The following is a 26,909-nucleotide window of genomic DNA, read 5'->3' as shown; positions in this document are numbered from 1 at the left end:
ACAGTACATGCTTTCAGTGACCCTAGCTGATAATCCATCTAATTGTAGTTCTAGCAATGTATGTGAGTGATCTGTAATGGATGGCAGACACTACAGATGAGCTGTCACAGAAGACTTTGTGGGGTTGCAAGATACCTCAGTGTTGGTAGCAGATTAAGCTGTCTGGCTCCGTGTATAAGCTCACCCACTGACCTCACTAGCTCAAAGCACCATAGACACCAATCGCATTTGCTGGACACATCCACATGTACGCACGCACGCACGCACGCACGCACGCACGCACGCACACACACACACACACACACACAAAAATGCACAAACAAGACAAAAAAACGACAACATTCTAAAAATACGTCATGCTTTTCCACTATAAAAAGATGAAAATCATGATTTTCGACAACATACTATACTTACTGTATGTCGATTTTCGTAATGAAACATGGTGGACCCTATTGTAAACAAGTGTAATGCTTTATGGTGTCATCCACAGTTATGTATAGTTCTGTATTGAGTTGTGTGCTTGAAATGTACTGTAATTCTCCAATCTGTTATGATGTATACATCTTCATCTTTTTGAGAAAGATGAAAATAAAAATCAAGATGTTTTACACCTTTTGCAGGTCAGTTATGCTGCCACCTGCTCCTGTCTGAGTGACCGGAATCGGTTCCCCTCCTTCTTTAGGACAATCCCAAGCGATGCCTTCCAGGTGAACTGCTATAGATACAATATGTTGGTATCAAGTAGTTCACACGATTGACAAATACCTCCCTCTAGTGAATGTAATTTATAATGCCTATTACCTCTCATTAGCTTGTGTGCGTTCCTGCGGGAGCTGAAGGTCTTCATTGTCAGTGTCAAAAGATAATGATTAGGCCTTGTCCTTTGTGGAATCTGTGTAGGAGATTCATCAGCATGTGAATAATGTAGCCTAATACTGTCTTATTCCATTCTTCATCCAAGGTGCAAGCTCTACTCCAGATTATGAAGCGGTTTGGGTGGACCTGGGTTGGATTGCTGATTATTGATAATGACTATGGACACAATGCTGCCAGATCCTTTCAGACTGAGCTGGACCGGTCTGGGTTGGCGTGTCTATCCTATGTGGATGTTGTGCCCATGGACAGTGACCCAGCTGAACTTCAGAGGCTTGTCACTGTGATGAAGAAATCCACAGCTCGTGCATTTCTTCTCTACGTTCAACAATTTAAATGCTCAGCAATTCTTTATTTAGTTTTTACAATTCTTATTTTTCTTAGGCTTTTTATTTGGTCTCTGTACTTCTCTGCCCAATAAGCAAACGCATAATATCACCATTCATGAACCTCACTCCTTCCTTCACTCCTTCACGCATTCGCCTCGTTGACAGCAGACTGCTGGGTGAGTGCTGGTGCTTTGGCATGGGGGGCATTAGCTATAGCTATAGGTTGTCTCCATATATGGAGCTCAAGGTGAAAGCCTTCGTTATTTCAGCTAGAGCTCCATATATGGAGACAACCTATAGCTCCATGTATGGAGACAACAGCGATATCCAGCGCTGACATCAGACTAGTGTAGAAACCTCATATATGGATATACACGCCTGGTATCGTCATGGTGATACGTACTCAGTTGGCTGGCATCGTCATCATGACACGCATCTAGTGAACCATATATAAGAAGAATCCGAGGTTTAGGGAGCTAGCAGCATTTGCTATGATCCTCAAAAGAATATTCAAGAGCAACTCAAAGCAATGGTCAAGACCAACCATTTGCCATTTTGTGCTGACCATATAAGGAGTTCCTCCTCCAGTAAACCCCTGGGGGTCATAAAACAATGCTCCTTCAAACATGTGGGTAGCGCCCTCCATTTCCACATTTTTGGGAGAGCGCTACCCACATGTTTGAAGGAGCATTCAGTGATTTGGGTGATTTGGAAAACCCCCTGGCCCCCCGTAACAAGATGTGCACATGCACGCACTACAGTGTGGGGACACGCGACAGGCCAACAGCACACACACCATGGCCTGCCCTGTCCTCATTGGATGAAGGCTGGGCCACCTAGCCAAAAACTAAACCTAATGTTTTATGACCCCCAGGGGTTTACTGGAGGAGGAACTCCTTATATGGTCAGCACACTCTATAGTAGGGAGGATTATCACAACAAAACGTGGAAAAAAAGTGATATTTTAATTAAGTGAAATCACTGAATATACCTTTAACTGTGTTGCTCATTCCGCGAATGCATGCCTACTAAGGTCCTTTCGAACGGGCAGCGATTAATACAGACGTTGTTGCCTGGATCAACGACAGGTCTGCTACAGGTCTGCTCAAGAGGGGCGCAACAACACAAGCATAAAAAATTTGCTAAACAGAATCCAGGTCTGGTGAGTCGCGGGCGTGTGCACAAAGCGAGCACGTGCGTGACAATTTCACGGGGCCATGTAAATATGCTTGCGTAGAAAAAAACCACAGGTCTCATTGAAAATATACTATAGGCCCGTTTGAAAGGACCTTTACGACCTTATACAAGCACATATATTTTATATAATGTATAGCTAAATTAAATCAAATGGTCTATGTTGGTTATCGCAGACTTCATTATCAAATCCAAAAATTACTTTTGTTTGAAAATAAATTAAACATAACTGTAACTCATAACTAAACTAACTATACTAATAATATGTCAGCCTGCCAACCACAATTTATTTTAGAATGTTGGTGGAATTTAATTTCTCTCTGCCAGTGTACCTGATGTCAAGAGTGTGTGGTTTTGTTGTGAGAGGAACGCAATCAAATGCACCCTTGCCTTCCCAAGCTTGTGTGTGTTGCTGTAATCTACTTACTGCTCAGTGAGCTTATCTGGTGTAGAGCCCACCTACTGTATCTTGGTAAATTGTGCACACACATAGGCTATTAGGCACGTACAAAAGCCGTTTCCATATCCGCACTGGAGTAGGCCTAAATAAACACAGCTGAATAAACCAGTAAGACGCCTGAGGGTGTCTTACTGGTGATGAAATATCATTTGATGAGAATGGTGATCCTTTACCAATCTATGATGTCATTAACTGGGTGTGGCTACCTGATGGAAGTGCAAAGATTGAGAATGTAGGTGTGGTCAAGAAGTCGGAGGTGAAGAACTCATCCTTGATGAATACATCTTCTGGAGCTTTGAATCAACAAAGGTCACTTTGGTTTTCTAAAATAACTCATGTTCAGCTCATGATGTGAATGTAATTTACTTGAGTTCAGTGGTTTCCAACCTTTTCTGGGTCAGGGCCCACTTGAACATATTTAAAGCGTTCATGGCCCATTGATTGATTGATTGAATAGTTTATTGAACATAAATGTAAAAACAGTCAAACACTTAGTTCAAAAGGGGTACCACAAAATAAAAGTCCTTGCGGCCCACCCATCTGAACACACAGCAGCCATATAAAAAGACGGTAGCCAAAATAGATTTAGCCGATTTTGCTTCATTTTGGGGTGAATTTTGGGGGTCTTCAAAATAAAGGTCCCAGCTGAATCCAGTGGCATGGAATGTATTATAGACTCAATTCATGGCAGTTCCACAATTTTTGTATTTTTCCAGTTTTTCATGTGTCTATGAGGTGACAGTACTTCATTAGACACCATTTTAACAAATACTGTACACTGTACACTAGACAATGACCATTGGTCTTGAGTGCAGCCCCAACATAATGGTTAGAGAGGGCACCTGGGAAACCAAAGGTCCCAAATTAATAGAATTTTCTCTGTAGGATTCACAATAGCAAAAACAAAAAAAAGAATCACACTTGTGTAAAGTGAGGGGCGCCCACTGTATTTATATTGGCAACATGATGTCTTACGTCGTCATGTAGTGCTCTAAACAAACATTAAAATCCCATAGACATGGCTGCCATATGACATAATCCTCAAAAGCCATGTATTGGAGGGACTAGTGCCCCTTACAAAGCATAATATGGTAATTGTTTTTACATAATGTATTACGGATTGGGGCCGAGACCATTTTATATTTGGCAATAGTTAAGTAACTGATGGTAATTCGACTGATTCAGTCCCATTCCTTGTGCCATAAAACAGAAGGAGGTCTACTGTAATTGACCCAACTATTCTGGCCCCGTCAGTTCTACCTGGCATTTGCCAGTGCTCTGAGGCGTTCCAAGAGAGGAGGGTGGGAATAGTGCCACATGGAAAATGACCAGTCAGACACAGGGAACACCAAGTTGTCCTTGTTAAGCTTAATGAGGGCAGAACAGAGATCAGAGGTTTTGCCCATGGCCCGTGCAAAAGCATCTGCCTGGAACTCAAATCTGCGGCTTAAGACCGTCAGACAAAATGACAGGAGCTCATTGTAAGGTGAGAAAATGAACTGGAAGATTATCAGTAAGCCAATTAAGGTGGGCTGGCTGTTATGGAAGCCAAAGGCTAGGAACAGGTCCTTCCGTCCAATCAGAGCAGCGAAGAGGACGAAACCCAAAAAGGAATCCATCTGACTGATGACAATATTCTTGACAGTATGGCCAAGCTTCCAGTGTCCCAGCTCATGAGCCAGAACTGCAAGGACCTCAGCATCGTTGCAGCCTTGCTTTTTGTTATTTAGCTTGGCTTTGGGCTGGCTGCTGGGTTTGTCGTGAGCCTCTGTCTGCTCTGGGTGGGGTGCATCTCCAGACTTATTCAGAGGGGAGTAATCGTCCAGGAGGGTGTCAAAAAGCACAATGCGTTTATTCTTGAAGAAGCCATAAAAGTAGGCATTGCTGTGTGAGGAACGCTTGGAACCTTCCACTACATAAATCTTGGCAAGCGGGAAGTCAATAGACCTGGCCATGTTTTCGATCTCTGTTTTCAGTTCCCCATCTGGCAGTGCAGTGAATTTATCAAAGAGAGGAGCGATGTAGTCAGCATAGATGGTTACAATGATCAGGGAAACACACAGGGTAAAGAGCCAGGCATAGATAAAGAAGTAGTTTCCCCCGATTTTGATGATGTAGAGCAGCAGAGCTGTCACAGGCAGCAGGATACACTGTGTGACAACAAACTTCCTCACAGCATCTTTCAGGAAGAAACCCATTGTCTGCTGATTGAAGCCATGCTTCTCCTCAATGATAAATGTGCTGTAAATGCTCCATGGAAGGCCACTTGTGGCACTGAAAAGGGTGGCCAGGGTCAGAAACACAAGGGACTGGGTGATCTCATCATTAGGATCAAATCCAAAGTGAGCCGTCACAGAACCAGCCACACCCCACAGTAGAGGGATTCCACCAAGGAGTAGAATCAGCGTTCCTTCAGTCTCAGAATAGAGTCCAGACCAAAAACTGAAGTTGCTCTTGTCCAGCTGGTACAACCGTGACCTCTCAAATGTTTCATCGTCCACGATCTTCCCCAGCTCCTGGGGAACGCTTATGACTGTCCTGTAGATCCTTCTCTGTCTGTATGCAAGGTATGCCTCCCAAAGGTATATGGTCCACGAAAACCCCAGCACTGTATACAATATTAGTTTCTCCACTGGTAGGCCACGTATAGTTTCAATCATCTTGTTTCTATTTTCAGCACCTGTGTTATTTAATCTGGGTTGGCTGGCTAGCTATAGCTTGACTGCTTTTTGAGCTTTCCCACTTGAGTAGGCCTAAGTAAGGTAGTATTGTCGACTGCACACTTGATAGACACTAACAGAAATCCTGAACTTTGTCGCACTTACAGTACGTCAAGTTCCCATTTCGCCTTTGCAGACTTTATGTTTCCAGGCTATGACATCAGTGTTCTATGGCATGTACATTGTATGATATGACTCCATATTAGGGCAAGGCTTCAGCCCGATTGGCCTGCGTGCGTGCACATTGTCTGTCTGCCTGTGTCTAGTCTGCCTGTGTCATGGCTTGTGGCCATATATGGAGATGATGGCCATATATGATGTTCTGTGGGCATATTAACTGGATCGGCGTTCTGGACAACCGGATATTCAAATATGCCTATACTGTGTGGGAATATCGGTCGGCCTGGCAGTTCTGGACAACCGCCGATCCAGCTGAATTCCGCCTGGTCATGAGTTTGAAGTCGATCTCGGTCGGGCTGTTGGAGATTCACGGAAGGCTGATGTACACTCACGTACACTCACACAGACTTTTGCATATTTATCCCATTTAGACCTGAGGCAAAAACATCTATTTTTGAGGGGCACCTCAATGTCTGCCTTTCAGAAATGACATCATATGTCAGCCAAGTCTATGGACTTTTAATGATCTAAAACAACAGCACCCACGCATGACGTCATGTGGCAGCCAAGTCTATATAGACTATGGAGTATGTTGAGGCACCCCTCACATCACACGAGTGTGATTTTATTCAAATAAATAAAAATCACACTTGTGTGACGTGAGGGGCGCCTCAGTTCTTTAAACTAACATCGTACTCTATGTTTGTGCTCTAAACAAACATACAAAAAACACATTTGTACTGTATTTATATCGGCCACATGACGTATCACGTCATCAATGTGAAAAGTCCATAGACTTCTGCCATATGACGTAATTTTCAAAAGCCATGCATTGGAGGGGCTATAGCGTCCATCAAATGGTCTATAGACTTGGCTGCCATGTGACGTCATTCCGAAAGCCAGACGTTGGAGGAGCTAGCAAAAAAGGAAAACAATCTATTCTATACTATTCCTGTTGCAACAAAAAGGATGCTTTCCTGGTGTTAAAGGTATAACAACGTATAGGCTTTCCGGGTTATAGTAGGACAGATAAAGCACCATGTTATCAGCTTGTGAGCTTTTCCAGGGTTATTGCATTAAAGTGACACGTCGGGCAGGTCATTGCATGAGTGAAACATGCTAACTCTCCCTCCACTGCCCTGACTTTGTGACGTCAGACAATGACATCATCAGAGTGTCAGAGTCAGAGTCGACTTATGAAAGAATTGTAAATCTAAGATTCATGTTGTGAAAGCTCAGAATTCTTATCCGAGATGTTTCTGCTCCTGTGTCTGTGAGTCTCCGTGTGGGCCCTCTCTTCCTAACCTCGTGTCAGGAATCTCTGGGGGTTAGAGATAACTGACTATTAACGAAACGTCTGTTTCCATGGCTGTCAGAGGAATATCTTTGCGAACATCGTTGCAATCACTTTATCAAGCAGGTGTCCGAAGGCAGGACACCAGGTGTTCGAGGGCATTGTACAGAATACAAGTCAGAGAATATCCCTTCAGAATGGCAAAACATCCACATAATCAGAATGTAATTACCAGGACAGTCTATCCTATTTCAATGACTCTCATTGAACAACAATCTGAAAAGTGTGCAACACTTTATCTAGTAGGTGTCCGCACCTTATGCAATACAATACAAAGGCACTCATACAATACAGTGCAGAAAGAATTCACTGAAATAGAGTCGTCAGGACAGTGGCAAAACCTTTTCAAAGCAATCCAAAACCAAGCCAGTGAATATCACTACAGAGTGGCAAGGATGCCATGGAATCGTGAGTTGAACCGATACAGGGATTACAGCCCATATGATCACAGTCGGGTAAAACTTGAAGACAGTGAAAATGACTTCATCAATGCAAGTTTAGTCATGGTGGAGGAAGCTGAAATGGCTTACATTATATCTCAGGGTCCTTTGAGGAACACGTGTGGACACTTCTGGCAAATGGTCTGGGAGCAACATTCCAGAGCAGTTATAATGCTCAACCGAGTCACTGAAAAAGGAAGTGAAGCATGTGCCCAGTATTGGCCCACCACAAAAGAGAAACAAGTGGTATTCACAGACACAGGATTTGCTGTGAGGCTTGTGTCAGAGGAGGACATGTCCAATTACACCGTGCGAGTACTAGAACTGCAAAACTCAAAGGCAGGGGAGTGCAGGGAGATCTACCACTTTCATTATACCGCATGGCCTGACATGGGCATCCCAGAATCCCCTGCCTCCTTCCTCAGCTTCCTCTTCAGGGTGCGGGAGTCGGGTTCCTTAGGTCCAGAACACGGGCCGTCTGTAGTACACTGCAGTGCTGGGATAGGACGCTCTGGGACCTTCTCTCTGGTGGATGCCTGCCTGGTTCTGATGGACAAGAAGAAGGACCTATCATCAGTTGACATCCAGAGAGTCCTACTGGACATGAGGAAGTATCGCATGGGCCTGGTCCAGACCCCAGAGCAGCTCCGCTTCTCCTATATGGCTGTCATAGAGGGAGCCAAGTCTACCCTGAAAGACACAACACAGCAGAAAGTGAAGCTCAAAGACAACGACATCAAGCCAGATCAATCTGCCTCCTTCACCAACACCTCCACCGTACATTGATGACAGGCTAATCGCTGTCCATGGTTCTGAAATTGCACACGCATTGTTTCCATCAGAGTCGTGTAGATGAGAGAGTTACGACAACTCCGTTCACTTCATGGGGCCAGTCCAATGGCGGCTCTTCTACATAGACTTCTATTGGCGAAGTGTGACAAAGGACTGAACCGGAAGTTTACGGAATGCATTGGAGTCTATGGGCTTTAGTGTGACAAATTAACAAATGAGCCCCCTCATTGGCAGAACTCTCCTTTCAATGGCTCTGATTTCCATGTTTATCGTTTAGGTTCTGGATTCCATACGTTTTCTACTGTATGTCTGCTTTTAGCTGTGTGATTCTTAGGTCCTTAGTAAACTGTAATTTTTGCTTTTCATGTGCCCAGAGCTTAATGATTAAGCTTTAATGATTAAGCGTTCATTTCAACGAGATTCACCTGGTTAATAAAGGTTTAATTAAACAAAAGAGCAGTCGTAGGAATACAGGTATACACGAACAGTCGAACAACGCAATCACCTAGGGCCCCGAGAGTTGCTATAGAGGCCCCCGCAGGCTGCCGACAAAACTAATAAATGTGTTTGCTGTTTGTTTGTACTGAATTGAACTGATCGAGCGGAGTGGCAAGCGAGCGCCAAAAGCCCTTTGTTTGTACAGTTTGTGGTAAAAACTAGTCAAATGATTATTTTAAAAAACACGTGAGGACTCATACAGATGAGAAACCCTTTGCTTGCACAGTTTGTGGTAAAGGTTGTCGTGACATGGTTGGTCTTAACACACAAGGACTCAGACAGGTGAAAAGCTCTTTGCTTGTACAGTTTATGAACAAAGATTCAGACCTATAGTAGTAATACACACGAGGACTCATACAGTGGGGAGCCTTTGCTTGCACAGTTTGTGGTAAAGGCTAGATGAATTTTAGTATTCATCTAAAAATCACACCTGTTTGAAGTGAGGGGCGCTCTTATCATCATAAGTCATCATACATCATCTCATTCTGGCCAATCACAATTTGCGTCATCACTTTTGTCTTCAATGTTTGTGTTTACACACTTTTGTCTTCAATGTTTGTGCTTACACAGATCCTCAAAGCTGAACATGGGGGGGGGGGGGGGGGGGGGGGGGGGGGCTAGCGCCCCTCAAAAAACCACACATGAGGACTTATACAGGTGAGAAGCCCTTTGCTTGTACACTTTGTGGTAAAGGCTTTAGTCAAATGATTGGTCTAACACATGAGGACTCATACAGGTGGAAAAACCCTTTACTTGTACAGGTTGTGGTAAAGATGTAGTGGTCTAAAACACTTATAGAGGGAAAAAGCCCTTTGCTTGTACAGTTAGTGAAAAAAACATTTGGTCAAAATATTTATCTAAAATCACACATGAGGACTCATACAGGCAAAACTCCCTGTGTGTGTACAGTTTGTGGTAAAGTCTTTAGTCAAATGTTTGGTCTAAAAATATACATGAGGACTCATACAAGTGAACAACCCTGTGCTTGTACAGTTTGTGGTAAAGGGTATAGTGACATGAGTGGTCTAAAAACACATGAGCACTTTAAAATAACAATTTAGCCGATAACTGATACTGATATGTTTATTTCATTTTTGTTTCAGGAAAACAAATACATCTTCAATAAAATAAATAAATGTTCAGAATCTACAGCTTGGTGTATCTGCTGTATGTGTCAGTGTCTCCAGTTGTGTGGATGTAAACAGGACAGCGGTTGGATATTCATTTTCCAAAGCCTGGATATCTTCTGTTATTCCTGTGTAGGAGGACAAAATGTAAGAAATACATAAGAGATTTCCATCAGTTATTGCAATGACATTGATATTGTTCTCAATTAAGTTGGGCTGACAAATTTGTTAATTTATCATGAATGTGTAAACAAAAGCAGGCCTCTGATGAATTATGACTAGAAGTAGGCCTACACTAAATTTAGTTCTAGGTCTGCAATATCTTGTCTCTGTGCTTCAAGTGCCTACTCTGTTTTGTCCACAATAAACTCTTTATTTAGCAATTGAGAGTTTTTTCCTTTTCTAGTATTTTTCCCGTTGGCTGGCACCTCACAAGGACCGGTGTGCTGTGCACCTTTCTGCTCAAGTGCCTACTTTGTCTGTCCTTTCTGTAAAACGCAATATAGGACCATATCTTTTTTTTTAGGTGTGTGACGGTATTTTAAGTTAAAATACTGTTTTACTAGTATTTTATTTTGTTTTTATTTTTGTGCCTTTCATCACAGTAATTTCTGCCTGGGCCTGAGTTATAAGACACATGCAATCTAATACATTTCTGGTTTGAAATTGACCATAACTATATAACTATTAAGCCTATGCAGGAATGACATTTTAGAGGTCTGACAAAAAAAATCAACACTTAAAAACTGGAAAACGTTAATAAAGAAAATAGCCTATATGCAAGTGTAGCACCCAGCCAAGACCTGGCTTTGCGCCTCTTTTCATACATGTCAGCCCTATATACATATTTGAAAATAGCATAAGCTCACAATGTGTCGCATTGTGAGCTTGTAGATCTGACATTTTCAAATGATTTGTTTATACATTTGTTTGAAAACTTCAAATGAGACATTCTGCATGAGTACTTTTAATTGTGGTAGGCTACTTTAAGTACAGTTTGATGCCAATTAATACTTTTGAATTCCGGACTTTTAATTAGAGTATTTCTATATTGCAGTATTGATACTTTTACTAATAAAACATTTGACTACTTTTCCCACCACTGCTGAAATTCCCCTGGTGGCTGGCTGTTTTAGGTTTTAAAAGCCCTGTTGACTTTTCCCATGGGAATGTGTCACCTCCATATGGCCGCTAGATGGCAGTGATGTACCAAGAGAAATAAACCCAGCAAACCATAAGACCCCGGAAGCAGAAAGCCCCGGCAGACTGAATGTCAGCAAGTAGTTCTGGTGTGACAGCGGGGTTAAAACATCACGTTACATCACATCAACATGCTGATACGAGTGAGTAATGCCTGATGTATTCATGCTTATATGAGTGAGAGTGACCTCAAAGGGCATGGTCTGTCAGATCTGATCTTTGGGACTAAATGTCCAGTCACCGCTGCAAGTGTAACTTGCCAAAGGGATGCAATTCGATCAGGTACGAGAATGTTTTGGAGATAAAGCCAGAGAGGCCAGACTGAGATGGTTTGGACACGTCCAGACGGGGTAATCCCTATGTTCCCCAGGTTCTATGTTCCCCACTCCCCCCGCCCCCCAAAAATGGTTCTATGTTCCCTGCTAGGGGCAGCGGTGGCCGATCGGTTTGCGGAGCGGTCTTGTTATCGGAAGGTCGCCAGTTCGAATCCCCGGACCGGCACGTTAAAATTACCACCGCTGAAGTGCCCTTGAGCAAGGCATTGAACCCCTACCATGAAATGTTCTATGAGCAGGGTCTGGCTGTAAACAAGCATCTCGAGCTTAGTCCATTCACCCTGGGTAAACAAAGAACTTTGCTTTTTGCTTTGCTTTTGCTAAACCAAAAAGAGGTTCTATGTTCCCTGCTAAACCAAAAAAAGGTTCTATGTTCCCTGCTAAACCAAAAAAAGGTTCTATGTTCCCTGCTAAACCAAAAAAAGGTTCTATGTTCCCGACTTAAAAAAGGTTCTATGTTCCCCACTTAAAAAAGGTTCTATGTTCCCCACTTAAAAAAGGTTCTATGTTCCCCGCTAAACCAAAAAGAGGTTCTATGTTCCCCACTCAACTATAGCACTCAACCAAAAAAGGTTCTATGTTCCCCACTCAACCATAGGAGGTTGCTGTGGACAGTTCAGATGTCCGCCTACCAGTGCCATCATCGATAGGGCTTTCTATTCATGGAAAGTTAACATGCATGTCATTATGGAAGGCATTGTTCTCACGCTAATACACATTTATATATTTGACATATCTGTCTGTCTGTCTGTCTGTCTGTCTGTCTGTTTCAGAGGGTGTTGCAGTGTGGAAGCACAGCATTCAGATGCAGCAGAACATTCCATCACAGCCCCCAATGGAAGAGTCCTCTCATCCCTATAGTGGTGGAGCAAACGGTGTGTGTGTGTGTGTGTGTGTGTGTGTGTGTGTGTGTGTGTGTGTGTGTGTGTGTGTGTGTGTGTGTGTGTGTGTGTGTGTGTGTGTGTGTGTGTGTGTGTGTGTGTGTGTGTGTGTGTGTGTGTGTTAGGCCAGTCGTAGCCTCGGAGACCGCAGGCGTTTTGTTTTCAAAAACGCCTGGGCGAGACATGCATGAGAACTTGCATACTTTGTATTTTCGGTTATATTTTAACCAATAGGAGTGCAGAGGGGCGTCACACACACGTGACGTCGGGGTTCGCCATCGGTCACCATCGGTGTATGCATGTGTATGTGAATGTAATGTAATGCACAATCTATGTAAAGTGCCTTGGATAAAGGTTCTATATAAATGCACCATTTTCTACAAGTTCAAAACGCATGTTGTAGATCGGATATTTCCACTATGAAGAATTAAGTTATTAAAATAAGTTATTTGTGTTTTATGAAGACTAAAAGCTAAACAGAAATGTGATTTATTCATAATGTTCAAATGACAGAAACACAATTAAATTGCCATTATATGAGGGATAGTTAATCGTCAAGTAAAATTTCATATTTGTGACAGCTCTAACAGGGATGGAGATTTTTTTTTTTGGGTTTTTTGGAGCCAAACTGTGGCACTAGATCACATTTATTTAATGTCCTCAGACCATCAAATGTTGGCTTCAACAGAAGTCAAAAGCTTTCTTAGGATTAGAATTGGAATATTATTGTGCCAGTGATTTGATTTCAATGACATTACATCAGGTCCCGCTGGAATCAATAAGAGTAGGGATGCACCGATATGGAAATTCTTGGCCGATACCGATGTTTAAAATAACAATAACCGATATATGCTTATTTCATTTTTGTTTTTATTTCCTCCTTTTGTGCCAGGGAAACTAAACTACACATCTTCAATACAAGAAATAAATGTTCAGAATCTACAGCTTGGTAGACTACAGATAACCAACATAGCCAATGCAAAATATATGCTTATCAACTACAGATAAACATCGGCTACTGCCATCGGTTAAAGTCAGTTTAATTTGCTGATACCGATATTGACCAATAACAGCAAATATCAGCCGATACCGATAAGTGGACCGATACATCGGTGCATCACTAGATAAGAGAATTGATAAGCCAAAATCTCTGATTCTCAATTACTTCGGAATTAATTCTGTGATGGAACCGATTCTCAATCCCCATCCCTAATTATGACATTTATATTATTGTTGTTAATGTTTTGTCTTGTCAGGGGCGAGGGGAGAGAGCGTATGACATCTATTCTCGTCTGCTCAGAGAGAGGATCATATGTGTCATGGGACCGGTGCGTAAACACAACACTCTCCCTTTAAATGTTCTATTTCAACCACTTAAAGGAGTAGTTCATCCACAAAAATGGCATCAAATCATTTGCTTTGACAAATTGGCAAAAACAAAGAAATCTCTGTGATTTCAAGGTGTGTAATTGATAGAAAATAAGTAATGTGTTGGGTGAACTACTCTGCAGAGTTAGTGAACTGGACGTGAGTTGTCTGTACTTCGCCCACTTCTTTTCTGTCTAATGTCTATGCTTAATCTCTTAAATTAGAACTTGTAGATCTGCCTTGTTGGGCAGATTGAGATATCTTGTATGTACTTTGATGGGGTACAAGTTGTAAACATGAATAACATTTACATATACTTTGAAACGAGTGTCGTTACAGTACACGAAGGTAAGGTTTGGCTTGGGATACACTTGAAACAATGGCTACGTATTGATACAAGTATGTCCAAGCAAGATATTTCAACTACGGTAAACCCCACGGCATTAACAAAGGTCTCTCTGTCTGTCTCTCTGTCTGTGTCTCCAGATTGACGACTCGGTGGCCAGTCTGGTTATTGCACAGCTGTTGTTTTTACAGTCAGAAAGCAACAACAAACCTATCCATATGTACATTAATAGTCCTGGTAAGATGATAATGATAATAATACTAATAAACACCACATTGGGCATCACATTCAGCAGTTTTATGCATATTACAGACAGTGGTCAGTTCACATCTAAAAAGCACTAGGGGGAAATGGCAGTTATAACTAGGAACAGTCAAAAAATGCTATTCTATAATGGGCTTGTTAATAACCATAATGGGTTTGTTCATACACATCATTTTGTTTGTTATAATATAATTTGTTGATTATGTTTATAAACATGCATAGAAATATCAGTCTAATAGTAGAATATCCCCCCCCCCCCCACCCCCCAAATCCAAGGTCTTTTCAGTCAGGGACCATATTTTAATGTGAAAATTGCCCAGCTTGTGAACCGGAATGTATATTTCCCACAATATATGTTTTTTTTTTGTGGGTTAACTCATTTTTCTATGAACTCCATGGAACCCTCTCAAGGACCCCTGGGGGTCCCCGGACCCCAATTTGAGAACCAGTGTCTTAAAGAACCACTGTGTGTGTGTGTGTGTGTGTGTGTGTGTGTGTGTGTGTGTGTGTGTGTGTGTGTGTGTGTGTGTGTGTGTGTGTGTGTGTGTGTGTGTGTGTGTGTGTGTGTGTGTGTGTGTGTGTGTGTGCTCCTCCCGTGCTGTAGGTGGCGTAGTGACGTCGGGCCTGGCCATATATGACACCATGCAGTACATTCTGAACCCCATCGCCACGTGGTGCGTGGGCCAGGCCGCCAGCATGGGCAGCCTGCTGCTCACAGCGGGCACGTCGGGCATGAGGCACTCCCTGCCCAACGCTCGCATCATGGTGCACCAGCCGTCTGGAGGAGCCAGGGTGAGTTTTAGTTTGTAAAACGTTCCTTAACACCTTAGAAGCCCGTCAGCTAAACAGGCAGGGGAGATTTTCGATGACGTGTCACTTTTTGACACGTCATCGGATCGGGCAACAAGCGCTCCAAGGCTCTAGAGCGATGCGAACGGTTTTGTTTTCATGAATCTCCGTCCTGTTTATCAATCTCCGTGTTGGGCACTTGACCATGACCTTGAACTTGGACGGAGAACTCCGCCTTGGACATCCAAGGTGTTAACGGTGAGTCCAGAATCCAAAACTGAAGAAAAAAAACTTGATGAATGGAATTAATCAGTCCAAAACACCGGCGCTCATATTATCATTTAGGTTTAGACTATGTTCTACCGAAGTCCGCTGAAAAACCTTTTCGAAATATCACCAAAGAAGAAGAAATTAAACGTTTAAAATAGTGATGCACCGAATATTCGGCCGCAGAAAATATTCGGCCTATTCGGCTTCTGCCCCGAATAGGCAGAAAATATATCACTGAATAGTGTATGCAATTAATGCATTCAAAAGAGCTGAATAAATGTTTTATGGACCCATAATAGTGATTATTATTTAAGTTAAGTTTTGCGGCTTGCCATAACCATTTATTTTGCCATAAATCAGGTAGCTTTAAGGTACGGCCATGACAGCAATGGTAGGAAAAATTATATATAATATTAATCATATTCGGTATTCGGTTTTTGGCCAACTGTTTCCTATATTCGGTATTCGGTTTCGGCCAAGAATTTCCTTTTCGGTGCATCCCTAGTTTAAAACCCAGCTTGTAGAGGAGCCAGAGGGCTACTCAAACTAGTTTGGCTAATGTGTTTGTTTTTGTTTGTATGTGTCCATACAGGGGCAGGCCACGGACATTGCCATCCAAGCTGAAGAGATCCTCAAGCTGAAGAGGCAGCTCAACATCATCTATGCCAAACACACCGGCCAGCCTCTGGAAATCATCGGTATGTCACTGTACAGTCCATGTGTGTTTGCCAGTGGTGCACAAAGCATCGTCTCACCTCCATATTCAAACGTTTTTGTGCTTTTTCGTAAATGCATGCACTACTTGATCATACTATGGCGTCACACAAAAGTATCAGACCTGCAAGCTCGAAACGAAGCATGAATCGCCACGTTTTGAGCTTGTAGATCTGCTACTTTTGCTATTTTGAAATTTTAATCCTGAAGCGAACAGTTTTGGACACGAGGTTTCCACCCGATAGCGATGATGTACTCGAGTAAATACTGAAGTGTTCAATATAAAAATATTGACAATTTTCTTTTAATATTTTCACTATGTTTTGGGCAGAAGCGGTTATTTGATTACATTTATTGGAAGGGACTCTTGGAACCCAAACCATTTTTCATATGTCATCAAAGTCTATGGACTTTTAATGAATCTCTTAATGCGGCCTCTGTTGCATGTTATTATCACCTATCGACTATTATTATTATTGCAACCATAGGTCGCAGATTACTATTAATACCTGCAAAACCTGTCAGTCAGTTAGTACGTCCGTCCGTCTGTCACACCTTGTGATCCGCTCCATATATGGCCAGACCTCATCAAACCCTGTACACTCAGTACACTGCCCCCCGATGCCACCCATAGATCTCCATTATATGTATCTGACCTGTTCTGACATTCCATATGTTGATCTGATCTCATCAAACCCTCAAGACACATTCCATATGCACGCGACCTCACCCTCAGGGCGTCTTACTGGTATTATTAATATTAAATGGGACAGACATTTGTTGTTAACCCATTAAAACCGGGAAAGCATCTGTGTCATTTTAGCTATTCAAAAATAGCAGATATACAAGCTCACAGCACATCACTTCATGCTGCGCTGTGAGCTTGTACAATATTTAGCTATTTGCTATTTTTGAACATTTTTGAAAAAAATCAAGAAATCGAAGTGAGTTTCTGATGTAGAAGGTATTTTTTTAATCGGCCTTAAAGGGTTCTAATGTGAGGTGGAAGGTGGGAATCATGTGTCGTCTTCTCTCTCCCAGAAAGCGTGATGGAGAGAGACCGCTACATGAGTCCCATGCAGGCCCAGGACTTTGGGCTGATTGACAGGGTGCTGGTGCACCCACCGCAGGCCGGCCAGGACGAGCCGGAGCTGGTGCAGAAGGAGGCTGCTGCACCCTCAGTGAGCCCCGGTGCAGCTTCCCCAGACACCCCTATAGCCCCCTCACAGGCCCCCACAGGCACCCACAACCCCTAGCCTCTTTTATACACAGTTCTACTGGAACTCGGTACCCCCCCCATAGAGCACCGAAGTCTGACATCACTGGCGCTAAAGGCCGCTCTCCCCCTGGATCACAGAATTATAATTTTTCTATTGAAATTCCCCATAGGGAAATCTTAGATTGCGTCATATAAGAAGAACCGTGTTCCAAAAATAAACAAATCCGCCAGGCGATTTTACTCGTACGGATATGAAGCATCAACTGACGGTGGAAAAAGTATTAATTTATCCAAAGAGTAAGAAAATATAACTCAATATCATAAACGAGACACAATAGCTGACAGAATCAACAGGCTGATCTGTTTATTTTTTGGAACACAGTTCTGGTATGAATTAATTAATTCCATTCATCCCCCATGCACATTTCTGTGTGGTCACTGTTGTATCCTACTGACTCACCTGCCAGTGAGGAGCACCTACTGGGAGGACGTAGAGCCTTCATCCTACTCCTCTCGCCCAACACTCCCTGCTGACAGGTGCCGCTCCCAGCCCGTAGGATTATGTACAGTGTCGATAGGCTCTATGCACACCAGCCATTTTGGAAAGACGCTCGACAAAGCCGAATGCACTGTGGTGGATTCGAATCCACTACCCACAATACGGGGTAGCGGGCGCGAGTGACGTCAGGACTTTGGTACTCGAGTCTAGTCTATAACCCCCTTACTCGCTCTCAGAGTTACAGACCCATTATGGCACATTTGGACCCCTGCTGTTCCCCCGGACCTCACACTGAGAGACGACCATATCTGTAGTCTAACCTGCTGCAGATAAAGACATTGGACATGTTTTTTCTACGTCTTGCGTGGACATGAATCGTGTAATTCTTGCTTTATTTCTAAGACGGTAATAGGATTGTTGTTTTGTTATAATGCCTTGATGTGATTATTAAAAGGTTAGATCTGAATCCATAATTACACAAAGATGTTTGGCTCAACTTATTTTTCCTTAACCACAAAAGACGATTATCTGGGTTTTGTCTTTGTCAAGCTGAAGGAAATCTTGCCACACATGCATTGTTCAATGAATGACACCTTTATGGGAACCAAATTGACCCGTAAAGGTCCATTTGGCTCCATATGTACACTCTCAGAGTTACAGACCTGTTATGGTACATTTGGACTTCTCATGTTCCCCCGGACCTCACGCCTGTGGTGCATTCAGCAGTTATTTAGTCACATACTTTTGTTAGTACTTTTAATTGGTTCAAATATATTTTATAGTGAAAGTAGCAGATGGCTTGTATTGATAAATAACATAATGAAAATACACAGGGCTAACAGGTGAACAAAAATGAAGTATGAGGTGGAGAATTTAGAAATGGATGGATTTTTGTGTAGCACATGTAGAGGACTGATGAACCACAACCTAATGAAACAAGGAGGCCTCTGTTCGACATCGTTGGATAATGTGTTCTATTCGTCTGACTACAGTGACGTCACCTGTGATTTATATGCCTTTTGTATGTCAGCCAACTAAAAAAAGACACTTTTGCACTCTACGAATGCCTTCTAAATCAGTAGTTCTCACAATTTAAAGAATTTTCAAATGGATACAAATCTAAAATGACACCCAGATTTAATGGGTTAAAGAAAGCCCATAAAGACCGCCTTGCCGATGTCTGGACTATTGATCCTCCCTCACACTTGCACCTGTACAATACTGGTGTGCTATGATGGGGAGGGGGGGGGATTATTTATTTATTTATATTTATTAATATCACTTCAGTCTAATCGCTTAGACCCTCTATGCTTATTAATTGCACTGTACTTGGTGCATTCTTTTTCAATCTACACCAAATCTCTTCACCACAAAGTAGCAGATGATCTTCTACAAGTTCACAACATGTCATGCTGCGACATGTCGTGAGCTTGTCGATAGGGTATTTTTGGCAACTGTTTCCCCCTGAACAGGGATACTGGGGTTCAAGTGGTTAAACGTTAAATATAAGATTATTTTCAATTTATCATAATGGAAACGGATATTCTCAAGTTTTCCTCGTGACATGCTGTATTTTAGGGGGAAATATTCATGTACAGTAATATGACATAAATGTAAGGTGCCATAACGTAACAATGTAATTAAGGTGTGCCAAGGATGAAAACATTATATACAGTGTGCCCTGAGTCAAAAAAAAATTAGATCTACAAGCTCACAACACCGGGCTGCGACGCGTTGTGAGCTTGTAGATCATCAGTTTTCAGCATGCAACCGTGTATACAATATGCCGTTATGACGCATCAAGGCCTGCCAAAATATTTTTTTGTCGACAAAATCAACTAGATTTAGTCAAATAAATAAGTAAATAAGTGGTATTTATTTAGACTAACTAGACCAAAACATTTCAGGTGACTGAAATTTGACTAAAACTACATCAAAATGTGCTGTCAAAATCAAGACTGATCCACACCAAACTTGGCGCAAATACAGTTAATGGTTCTGCATGCCATGACAATATCCCACCAGGGGCCATATCAGAGGACCCGGGGCGCCTCAAGCACACTGTTGCTACAATCTGCACCAGAAATGCCTATGTAATGACTTGTGTATTAACTGATTGGCACCATGTATTGTACATTTGACACTTGTAATTGCCTCATTGCAAAGCCTGGCTCACATGGTATATAATTGACCATCACCTATGCAGACCGCGGCCATCAGTCCTATCTGATTGTACATGTCTGTGATTCCTCCAACCGTGCCTCGAGGACCTCCCTAAGGAGACGCCCGAGAGGCATCCTAACCAAATGCCCGAACCACCGAAGCTGGCTCCTTTCCAAGCCGATCTTCCCATTCTGCCACATGGAGACGGCGTTTTTGGGGACTTAATCGGCTCTTCTTGAAACCACCTCCCAGAGTGGCAAACTTTGGAGACGTGACTTTGTCGTCTCTGTGTGCACAGCGAATGCCGCCTATTTGCTGAAACGGTGACGCAATAGTCCCCTCGTCCCCTCAAATCTAACCGCACGTCACCAGACTTTCCACCTCCAGTATCACAGCTATTTTTTTTATATTTGCACATAATGTCTGTAAATCTCTTATCCGAAAATAGCCAATCTGCAGCCAGTGCATGAGCTTGTAGATGAGCTATTTTCGGAGAACAGATATAAATTATGGTGATTACCAATCTTTAAAGAGAAGAAAAAATCGGATGATCTACATTATTGTTAGCCTACTAATGGTTTAGTGTGGAATAGATTAGTATAGGCTATAAAGATAGGCAGCATGCAGTCTGTTCGTCCCTCTCAGGCAGGTATTCCTCTATACCTGCCTGTTTTCACTGTCTAATTCCTCTTTTTTTATACTTTTGTATAGCCTATGTGCAATTTCTCTTGTTAACTAGCTGCAGATTAGGCAAAATGTTTAGCGCTGTGCAGGCAGCAGGTGGAATCAATCTATTAACGAGCAATTATCTGACATTCAGCGGTGTTGCGCACCGGCGAATATATTCAATCTCCAAAGTCAAACTCACAAGTTCACAATGCATCATGCCGCCCCTCGTTGTGAGCTTTAAAATCTGAAAACTATGAATCTCATGCTTATGTATACATTACTTTGTAGCCTACTTCTGGCAGAAGAGGGTAGTTATGAGAATATAGGCCTATGTAAAATCATTAAAATTGTAATGATTTGTAATGAAAAGAAAGAAAAACATCAGCTACACCTCCTATCTCTAAGGGAGATGCCAGCCACCCGTTGAAGAAAACTCATTTTGGCCGCTTGTATTCGTGACCTTATTCTTTCGGTCATGACCTACACATGACTATATAGGTGAGAGTAGGAACGAAGATTGCTCGGTAGACAGAGAGCTTTTCCTTCTGGCTCAGCTCTCTTTTCGTCACAACAGTGCGGTACAGCGACTGCAATACCGCCCCTGCTCCGATTCTCCGTCTAATCTCCTTCTCCGTCCTCCCCTCACTCGGGAACAAGGCCCTGAGATACTTAAACTCCTTCACCTGGGGTAATAGGGACTTTAAGCAATGACTGTTTTCAGGACGCCCACGCCGTAGCTGTCAAAATCGTTAAGCAAACAGCCTCCGGCGACGGCGACATTGGTTGCCATGGTGACGCGTCCATGCAGCATGTGTCAAACATAAACACATTATTATTATTATTATTAACACCCCATCGCGTGTCAGCTAACTTGCCGATATTGCTTAATTCTTAAATGCGCAGATGCGATGGACATGATCAGCAGTGGAAAGAGGAAGGTACTGGAGCAATCTGTGTTATTCTAAAACCATTTTAATAAACATGGTTAATATGACATATGGTATAGTGTTATTACTTCATTCAGAGCATGCCAACACATTACACAGCATAAGAGAGGTGATGGAGAAATCGGTGTAAATGTATGACAGCTATAATTTCAATAAACATGGTTATGACATGGCGTTGTAGACACTACGTGTAAGTGTAGGTTCTGCCGTAGTAGAAAGGGCTGCGACAGAGAGCAGGTTTATGTATCGAGCACTGATCCATTTCCAGTTGCCGTAGCCGACTGCCGTAGCCGTCGTTGCTTAAAGTCGCTAATGTCTCATTCCGTACCCGGACTGCACAACCCATCGGTTTCCTGCTGAGAACCATGGCCTCAGATTTGGAGATGCTGATCCTCATCCCAGTCGCCGTACATTCGACTGCAAACCGGTCCAGACATAGACAAATTTCTGGACCTGATGACCAAGATTCAGTTTATCCCCTGAGCAAGCATATATTCAGCACTTAAGCAGGAAACCAGGTTCAAATCCGGGGTCGACGAGGAACGTTACATATAGTGAAGTAAAAAATAGTATTTTTAAAGCAACTACTCCAGTACTTTAACACAAGTACAAATTTGACTGATTACTTTGACTCAAGTACTATGTTTTGAAAAGTGTTAGATTTGTGTTATTATACCATTAATGTGTTTATATATTAGACTATACAGGATCTATGGGTTTTTTTATGTGGTGAATATATTTTGTTTGTTGATTTGGGGATGCCTGGAGCTCCTTTAAATGTCAAATAAAATACAACTGTGTGTGTGTGTGTGTGTGTGTGTGTGTGTGTGTGTGTGTGTGTGTGTGTGTGTGTGTGTGTGTGTGTGTGTGTGTGTGTGTGTGTGTGTGTGTGTGTGTGTGTGTGTGTGTGTGTGTGTGTGTGTGTGTGTGTGTGTGTGTGTGTGTGTGTGATCGTCCGCCCGTCACTAATGACCCCTTCATGTCCGTTAAGGCCGTAAAGCCGCTAATCTCTACACGACACTGCCTGTTGATTAAAACACATGCCCGTGCACACACACACACACATTTATTTGTATTGCTATACTTGTGAAGACCGAATAATAATAATAATAAAAATAACCGAAAATAGATGAATAAGAAACGACTGCACCGGCTCACAACCGGGGTGTTTCCATTGCGTTGTAGATTGAACCTTTTCATAGATATATCATATAGTCTCGTTTGACAGCACTATCATCAGTGTATGTTGGATTCATGTTGATGTGTACTTTCAGACATTATTATATTTTAGTCAAATTGGCCTGTTAATCCTGACTCTGACTGTCCCTATTTTTAAATGTAAACACACACACACACACACACACACACACACACACACACACACACACACACACACACACACACACACACACACACAAGTGTGTATTACCACACACCTAAGCAAAACATTTATAATAATACAAAAAGAAACGGTGTGCAATTTAGACCTCACCTATATATAATAATCTGGCATAAACCCCTGACCTCTGAATGTTTCTAACCCCAATCAGAAAATTAAATGTTATAATATTGTAAACACTATGGTATTGAACACCCTTTGTGTTGGTTAAAAAGATATGGAACCAATGAACAGTATTAAAAAGCATATAGCATAAAACAAGCATATTTTCTGAAGACCAGGAAAATGTGTTTTTCTCATGTTCTACTGTACTTGTGGAAGTTGTGGGGACAGTTGGTCCTCACAAGTACGTATAATACAAGCACGCGCGCACACATGCACGCGTGTGTGTGTGTGTGCGCGTGTGCGTGTGTGTGCGCGCACACGAGTGCGCACTCACACACACACACACACACACACACACACACACACACACACACACACACACACACACACACACACACACACACAGCGTCAGGCTGTATCAGGTATCATTGGACATGCCGTACTGAACACTGAACATTCAGCAATACAATACAACAGAGTGGAGATTGAGCCATCTTAAACACAACGCCTCCTGTCAGGGGGAAATCTTGCATGTCCAAAGCCGTTCATTTTTTTTTATCACAAAGAAATAATGATAAAATATATGAAATTAGCCCGATCTACAAGCTCACAACACATTGCAATGCAAGCTTGTAGATCTACTATTTTATAGTACTTTTATATATATATATATATATATATATATATATAGTTACAACTTTAAAGCTCTATTCTGATAGTAATAATTTAGTGTGAGAATATGTTATTGCGCCCCTGTCTGTCCGTCGACGCACGCACATGCGTGTGTGTGTGTGTGTGTGTGTACACGTGTGTGTGTGCGCGTGTGTGTGTGCCTGCCTGCCTGCCTGCCTGCCTGCCTGCCTGCATGTGTGATTACTGGCTGAAATGTACAGTATATTCGGCTGAAGTGGTTAATATGTTTGTTTTTTTAGAAATAATTATAATCAAAATAACTAAAAGTAAAAGTACAATATTTGGATCTAAGATGTAGTGAAGTAGAAGTAAAACTTACTTTACACCACTTACATTGAATGCCTAATATAAAAGTGTAAATATTCAACAGGGTTTCAGTTTGTGAAGATCTGCGATCAAGTAGATTTGTTTGGGCTATTACATTAAAAATATACATTTTAAGTACAAAACAGAGAACATCTTATTTTGGAATTTGGTGACACGCTTTCCTTGTAGGCGTACTGTACTGTCTCTGTGTGGCTCATTAATGATGATGCACCTGAGAGAGAGAGAGAGAGAGAGAGAGAGAGAGAGCGAGAGAGAGAGCAAGCTAGAGCATCAGTGTTAGCTGACATCAGAACGTTCTGCATCACAGACCAAAACCTCACAGGGCAGGATATTTAAAAACACTCCAAATAGAAAATAATATTTTCATTTTAATCATTATTTATGTATTTAATTTAATTTAACTTTTTCGTGCTAAAGAGTAAAGTTATTTTTTTTTACCAACTTGCATTAGATTCCGAGGAGCCTTTTTGTGAAACCAGTAAGTCCTTTTCTATATTATTATGATTATCATCATCATCATCATCATCATCATCATCATCATCAGGGGATTTGTATGGAGGGGGTGTCTGTCGATTAAATCTGTCTTTTTAAGAGTTACTTCAATGTTATGACATTCTTCTTTTTTGTCCTCTCCGTAGTGGAATTGTAATACAGATAATAACAAATAAAACATGCAGCAATAATGTGGTGTTTATCATGGGTTCAAAGGATCCAACCCAAACACGCCGTGACCCCCCACAATAATCATATTTGAACTGGGGACCCCCACCCTGATAGGCACTTTTAGAATTGTAGGAGTTGGGCCATTACATATTGTTTTAATCAGTCCTGCAGATAAATATTGTGAAAATAGCTAATACAAGCTTGGCTAGATTGGCTATTTTGACAATTCTTGCCTCATTACAGTAATGCTCTTTTTGTTTTTCATTTAAGAGGTATTAAATAAGGTCTTAAAAGTCCTTAAATTGTCACTTTAGAAATGTGCAGATACCTTGTGTGCTCTTATAGGTCTACTGTCTGTTGGTTTGTGACTTACTGTTGAATGCCTAGGAAAACTATTCGGACCCACCGTTTGAGAACCACTGACTTTAAACCCATCAGGTGTTTTATTCCATGCGGTGAATCGTCATTGGATCAGTGTTTCTCGAAATGCTACAAATACTGGACACATGAGTGGACAATCATATTATCATAAACACAAAGGGCTATAGCCCTGAATGACCATAACGGGTTTGTAACTCTGAGAGTGTACCCATTTGTACACTCTCACAGTGAAGGGTTTGTAACTCTGAGAGTGTACCCATTTGTACACTCTCACAGTGAAGGGTTTGTAACTGAGTGTACCCATTTGTACACTCTCACAGTGAAGGGTTTGTAACTCTGAGAGTGTACCCATTTGTACACTCTCACAGTGAAGGGTTTGTAACTCTGAGAGTGTACCCATTTGTACACTCTCACAGTGAAGGGTTTGTAAATGAGTGTACCCATTTGTACACTCTCACAGTGAAGGGTTTGTAACTCTGAGAGTGTACCCATTTGTACACTCTCACAGTGAAGGGCTTGTAACTCTGAGAGTGTACCCATTTGTACACTCTCACAGTGAAGGGGGTCCTTCCTTGCAAATAAAACATTTGAGAACCACTAGTACTAGTTGGACTCCAGTAAATCAGTGTCATATTCTGAAGAAAATCTAGAGACTTGACATTCAGTAATAAGAACATTATAATGGTGTTTAAAAAATAACATTTTAAATTTGCCACAGACACATTTGTCCATGTATGGACATTGATGACCCCTGTTCTGTGCACCTCCTGTATAAGCATACAGTAGGATCCATGTATGGACATATTGATGACCCTGTTCTGTGCACCTCCTGTATAAGCATACAGTAGGATCCATGTATGGACATATCGATGACCCTGTTCTGTGCACCTCCTGTAAGCATACAGTAGATGACCCCTGTTCTGTGCACCTCCTGTATAAGCATACAGTAGGATCCATTGTTCTGTGCACCTCCTGTATAAGCATACAGTAGGATCCATGTATGGACATATTGATGACCCCTGTTCTGTGCACCTCCTGTATAAGCATACAGTAGGATCCATTGACAACAACTGCAACTGAGTGTGCAATAACCCAACCGGCTAAGCATCCGTGTCATTTCAGATTTTAGCTATAATTAGCAATATACGATTTTCAGAAAACTCGTAAAAAAAATAATTAAACACACATCATCGCTTTTGGGGGTCCTGGCACAGAATCTTCAGATAGGGTCCGCTGCATATATATACAGTATGTATACATACAGTGAAATCTCGACAAACAGAACAGGGGGCGCCCGTTTCTCCGGGTTGGGGCCCGGTCCCTTTGAGGCGTGCCCCGCTGACTGAGACTGGATGCCCCTCGAGGGCCGGGGTGGCGATTGCAGGCCGTCGGCGGGCCGTGGTTGCTCGTCGGCCTCCCGTTCGATATACTTAAAAGTCCTCATTACCTACAGTACCTGGACTGCACAATCCATCAAGTTGTGAGCTTGTAAATCTGCTATTTTCAAAAACTTGTGAAATGTGTGTATATGGTGATTCCAATAGCCCAATACTTTTGCACTTTTACTCAAGTAAAGTTGTATTACCGGAACCGGAGTGTTTGTACAGTACATTGCAGTATTGATACTTTTACTTAAGTACAGAAATCTGAATACGTTTTCCACCACTGTGTGTGGCAGATGAAAGTGGAAGGCTCCCAAGAAGATGGCGGCCCCACGGGGACCGACTCTGGTGACGGTAGCATAACAGACTGTGGCAGTATTGTATCGTC

General features: G+C 42.1%; 4 protein-coding genes across 4 annotated transcripts in view; 3 read left to right on the top strand and 1 right to left on the bottom strand.

Annotated features, from left to right (window-relative positions):
* Window positions 1–4,112: 4,112 nt before the first annotated feature.
* Window positions 4,113–5,516, bottom strand: LOC306937114 (CAAX prenyl protease 1 homolog; the record flags this gene model as incomplete). Its single annotated transcript, XM_079520781.1, has 1 exon — window positions 4,113–5,516. One exon carries the CDS (start codon window positions 5,514–5,516, stop codon window positions 4,113–4,115), a length of 1,404 nt encoding a protein of 467 aa, XP_079376907.1.
* Window positions 5,517–7,244: 1,728 nt separating this feature from the next.
* On the top strand, window positions 7,245–8,276 carry LOC306937113 (tyrosine-protein phosphatase non-receptor type 1-like; the record flags this gene model as incomplete). Its single annotated transcript, XM_079520780.1, has 1 exon — window positions 7,245–8,276. One exon carries the CDS (start codon window positions 7,245–7,247, stop codon window positions 8,274–8,276), a length of 1,032 nt encoding a protein of 343 aa, XP_079376906.1.
* Window positions 8,277–11,158: 2,882 nt separating this feature from the next.
* Window positions 11,159–18,274, top strand: clpp (caseinolytic mitochondrial matrix peptidase proteolytic subunit). Its single transcript, XM_079519492.1, has 7 exons — window positions 11,159–11,250; window positions 12,216–12,317; window positions 13,580–13,651; window positions 14,178–14,274; window positions 14,906–15,093; window positions 15,953–16,058; window positions 17,116–18,274. Exons 1-7 carry the CDS (start codon window positions 11,239–11,241, stop codon window positions 17,328–17,330), a joined length of 792 nt encoding a protein of 263 aa, XP_079375618.1. The 5' UTR covers window positions 11,159–11,238; the 3' UTR covers window positions 17,331–18,274.
* An 8,543-nt stretch (window positions 18,275–26,817) lies between these two features.
* Window positions 26,818–26,909, top strand: part of LOC306937112 (T-box transcription factor TBX19-like) — a gene marked incomplete at both ends in the record, with an annotated part of 10,538 nt that continues 10,446 nt past the window's right edge. The window contains one exon of the mRNA XM_079520779.1: window positions 26,818–26,909. This exon is cut by the window's right edge and continues 228 nt beyond it. Coding sequence (XP_079376905.1) covers window positions 26,818–26,909 — 92 coding nt within the window.

This window comes from Electrona antarctica (assembly GCF_951216825.1).
Source record: "Electrona antarctica genome assembly, chromosome: 14".
NCBI classification, from domain to species: Eukaryota; Metazoa; Chordata; class Actinopteri; order Myctophiformes; family Myctophidae; genus Electrona; species Electrona antarctica.
The sequence above is the reverse complement of the archived record's forward strand: the minus strand, read 5'-3'. Positions and strand labels throughout refer to the sequence as shown.

What these genes read in the sequence shown, in the direction of transcription:
- clpp (XM_079519492.1), top strand. An exon ending in TATGTACATTAATAGTCCTG is followed by an intron (nt 14,275 to 14,905) that starts GTAAGATGATAA and finishes CCCGTGCTGTAG; the next exon opens with GTGGCGTAGTGACGTCGGGC. An exon ending in AGCCGTCTGGAGGAGCCAGG is followed by an intron (nt 15,094 to 15,952) that starts GTGAGTTTTAGT and finishes GTGTCCATACAG; the next exon opens with GGGCAGGCCACGGACATTGC.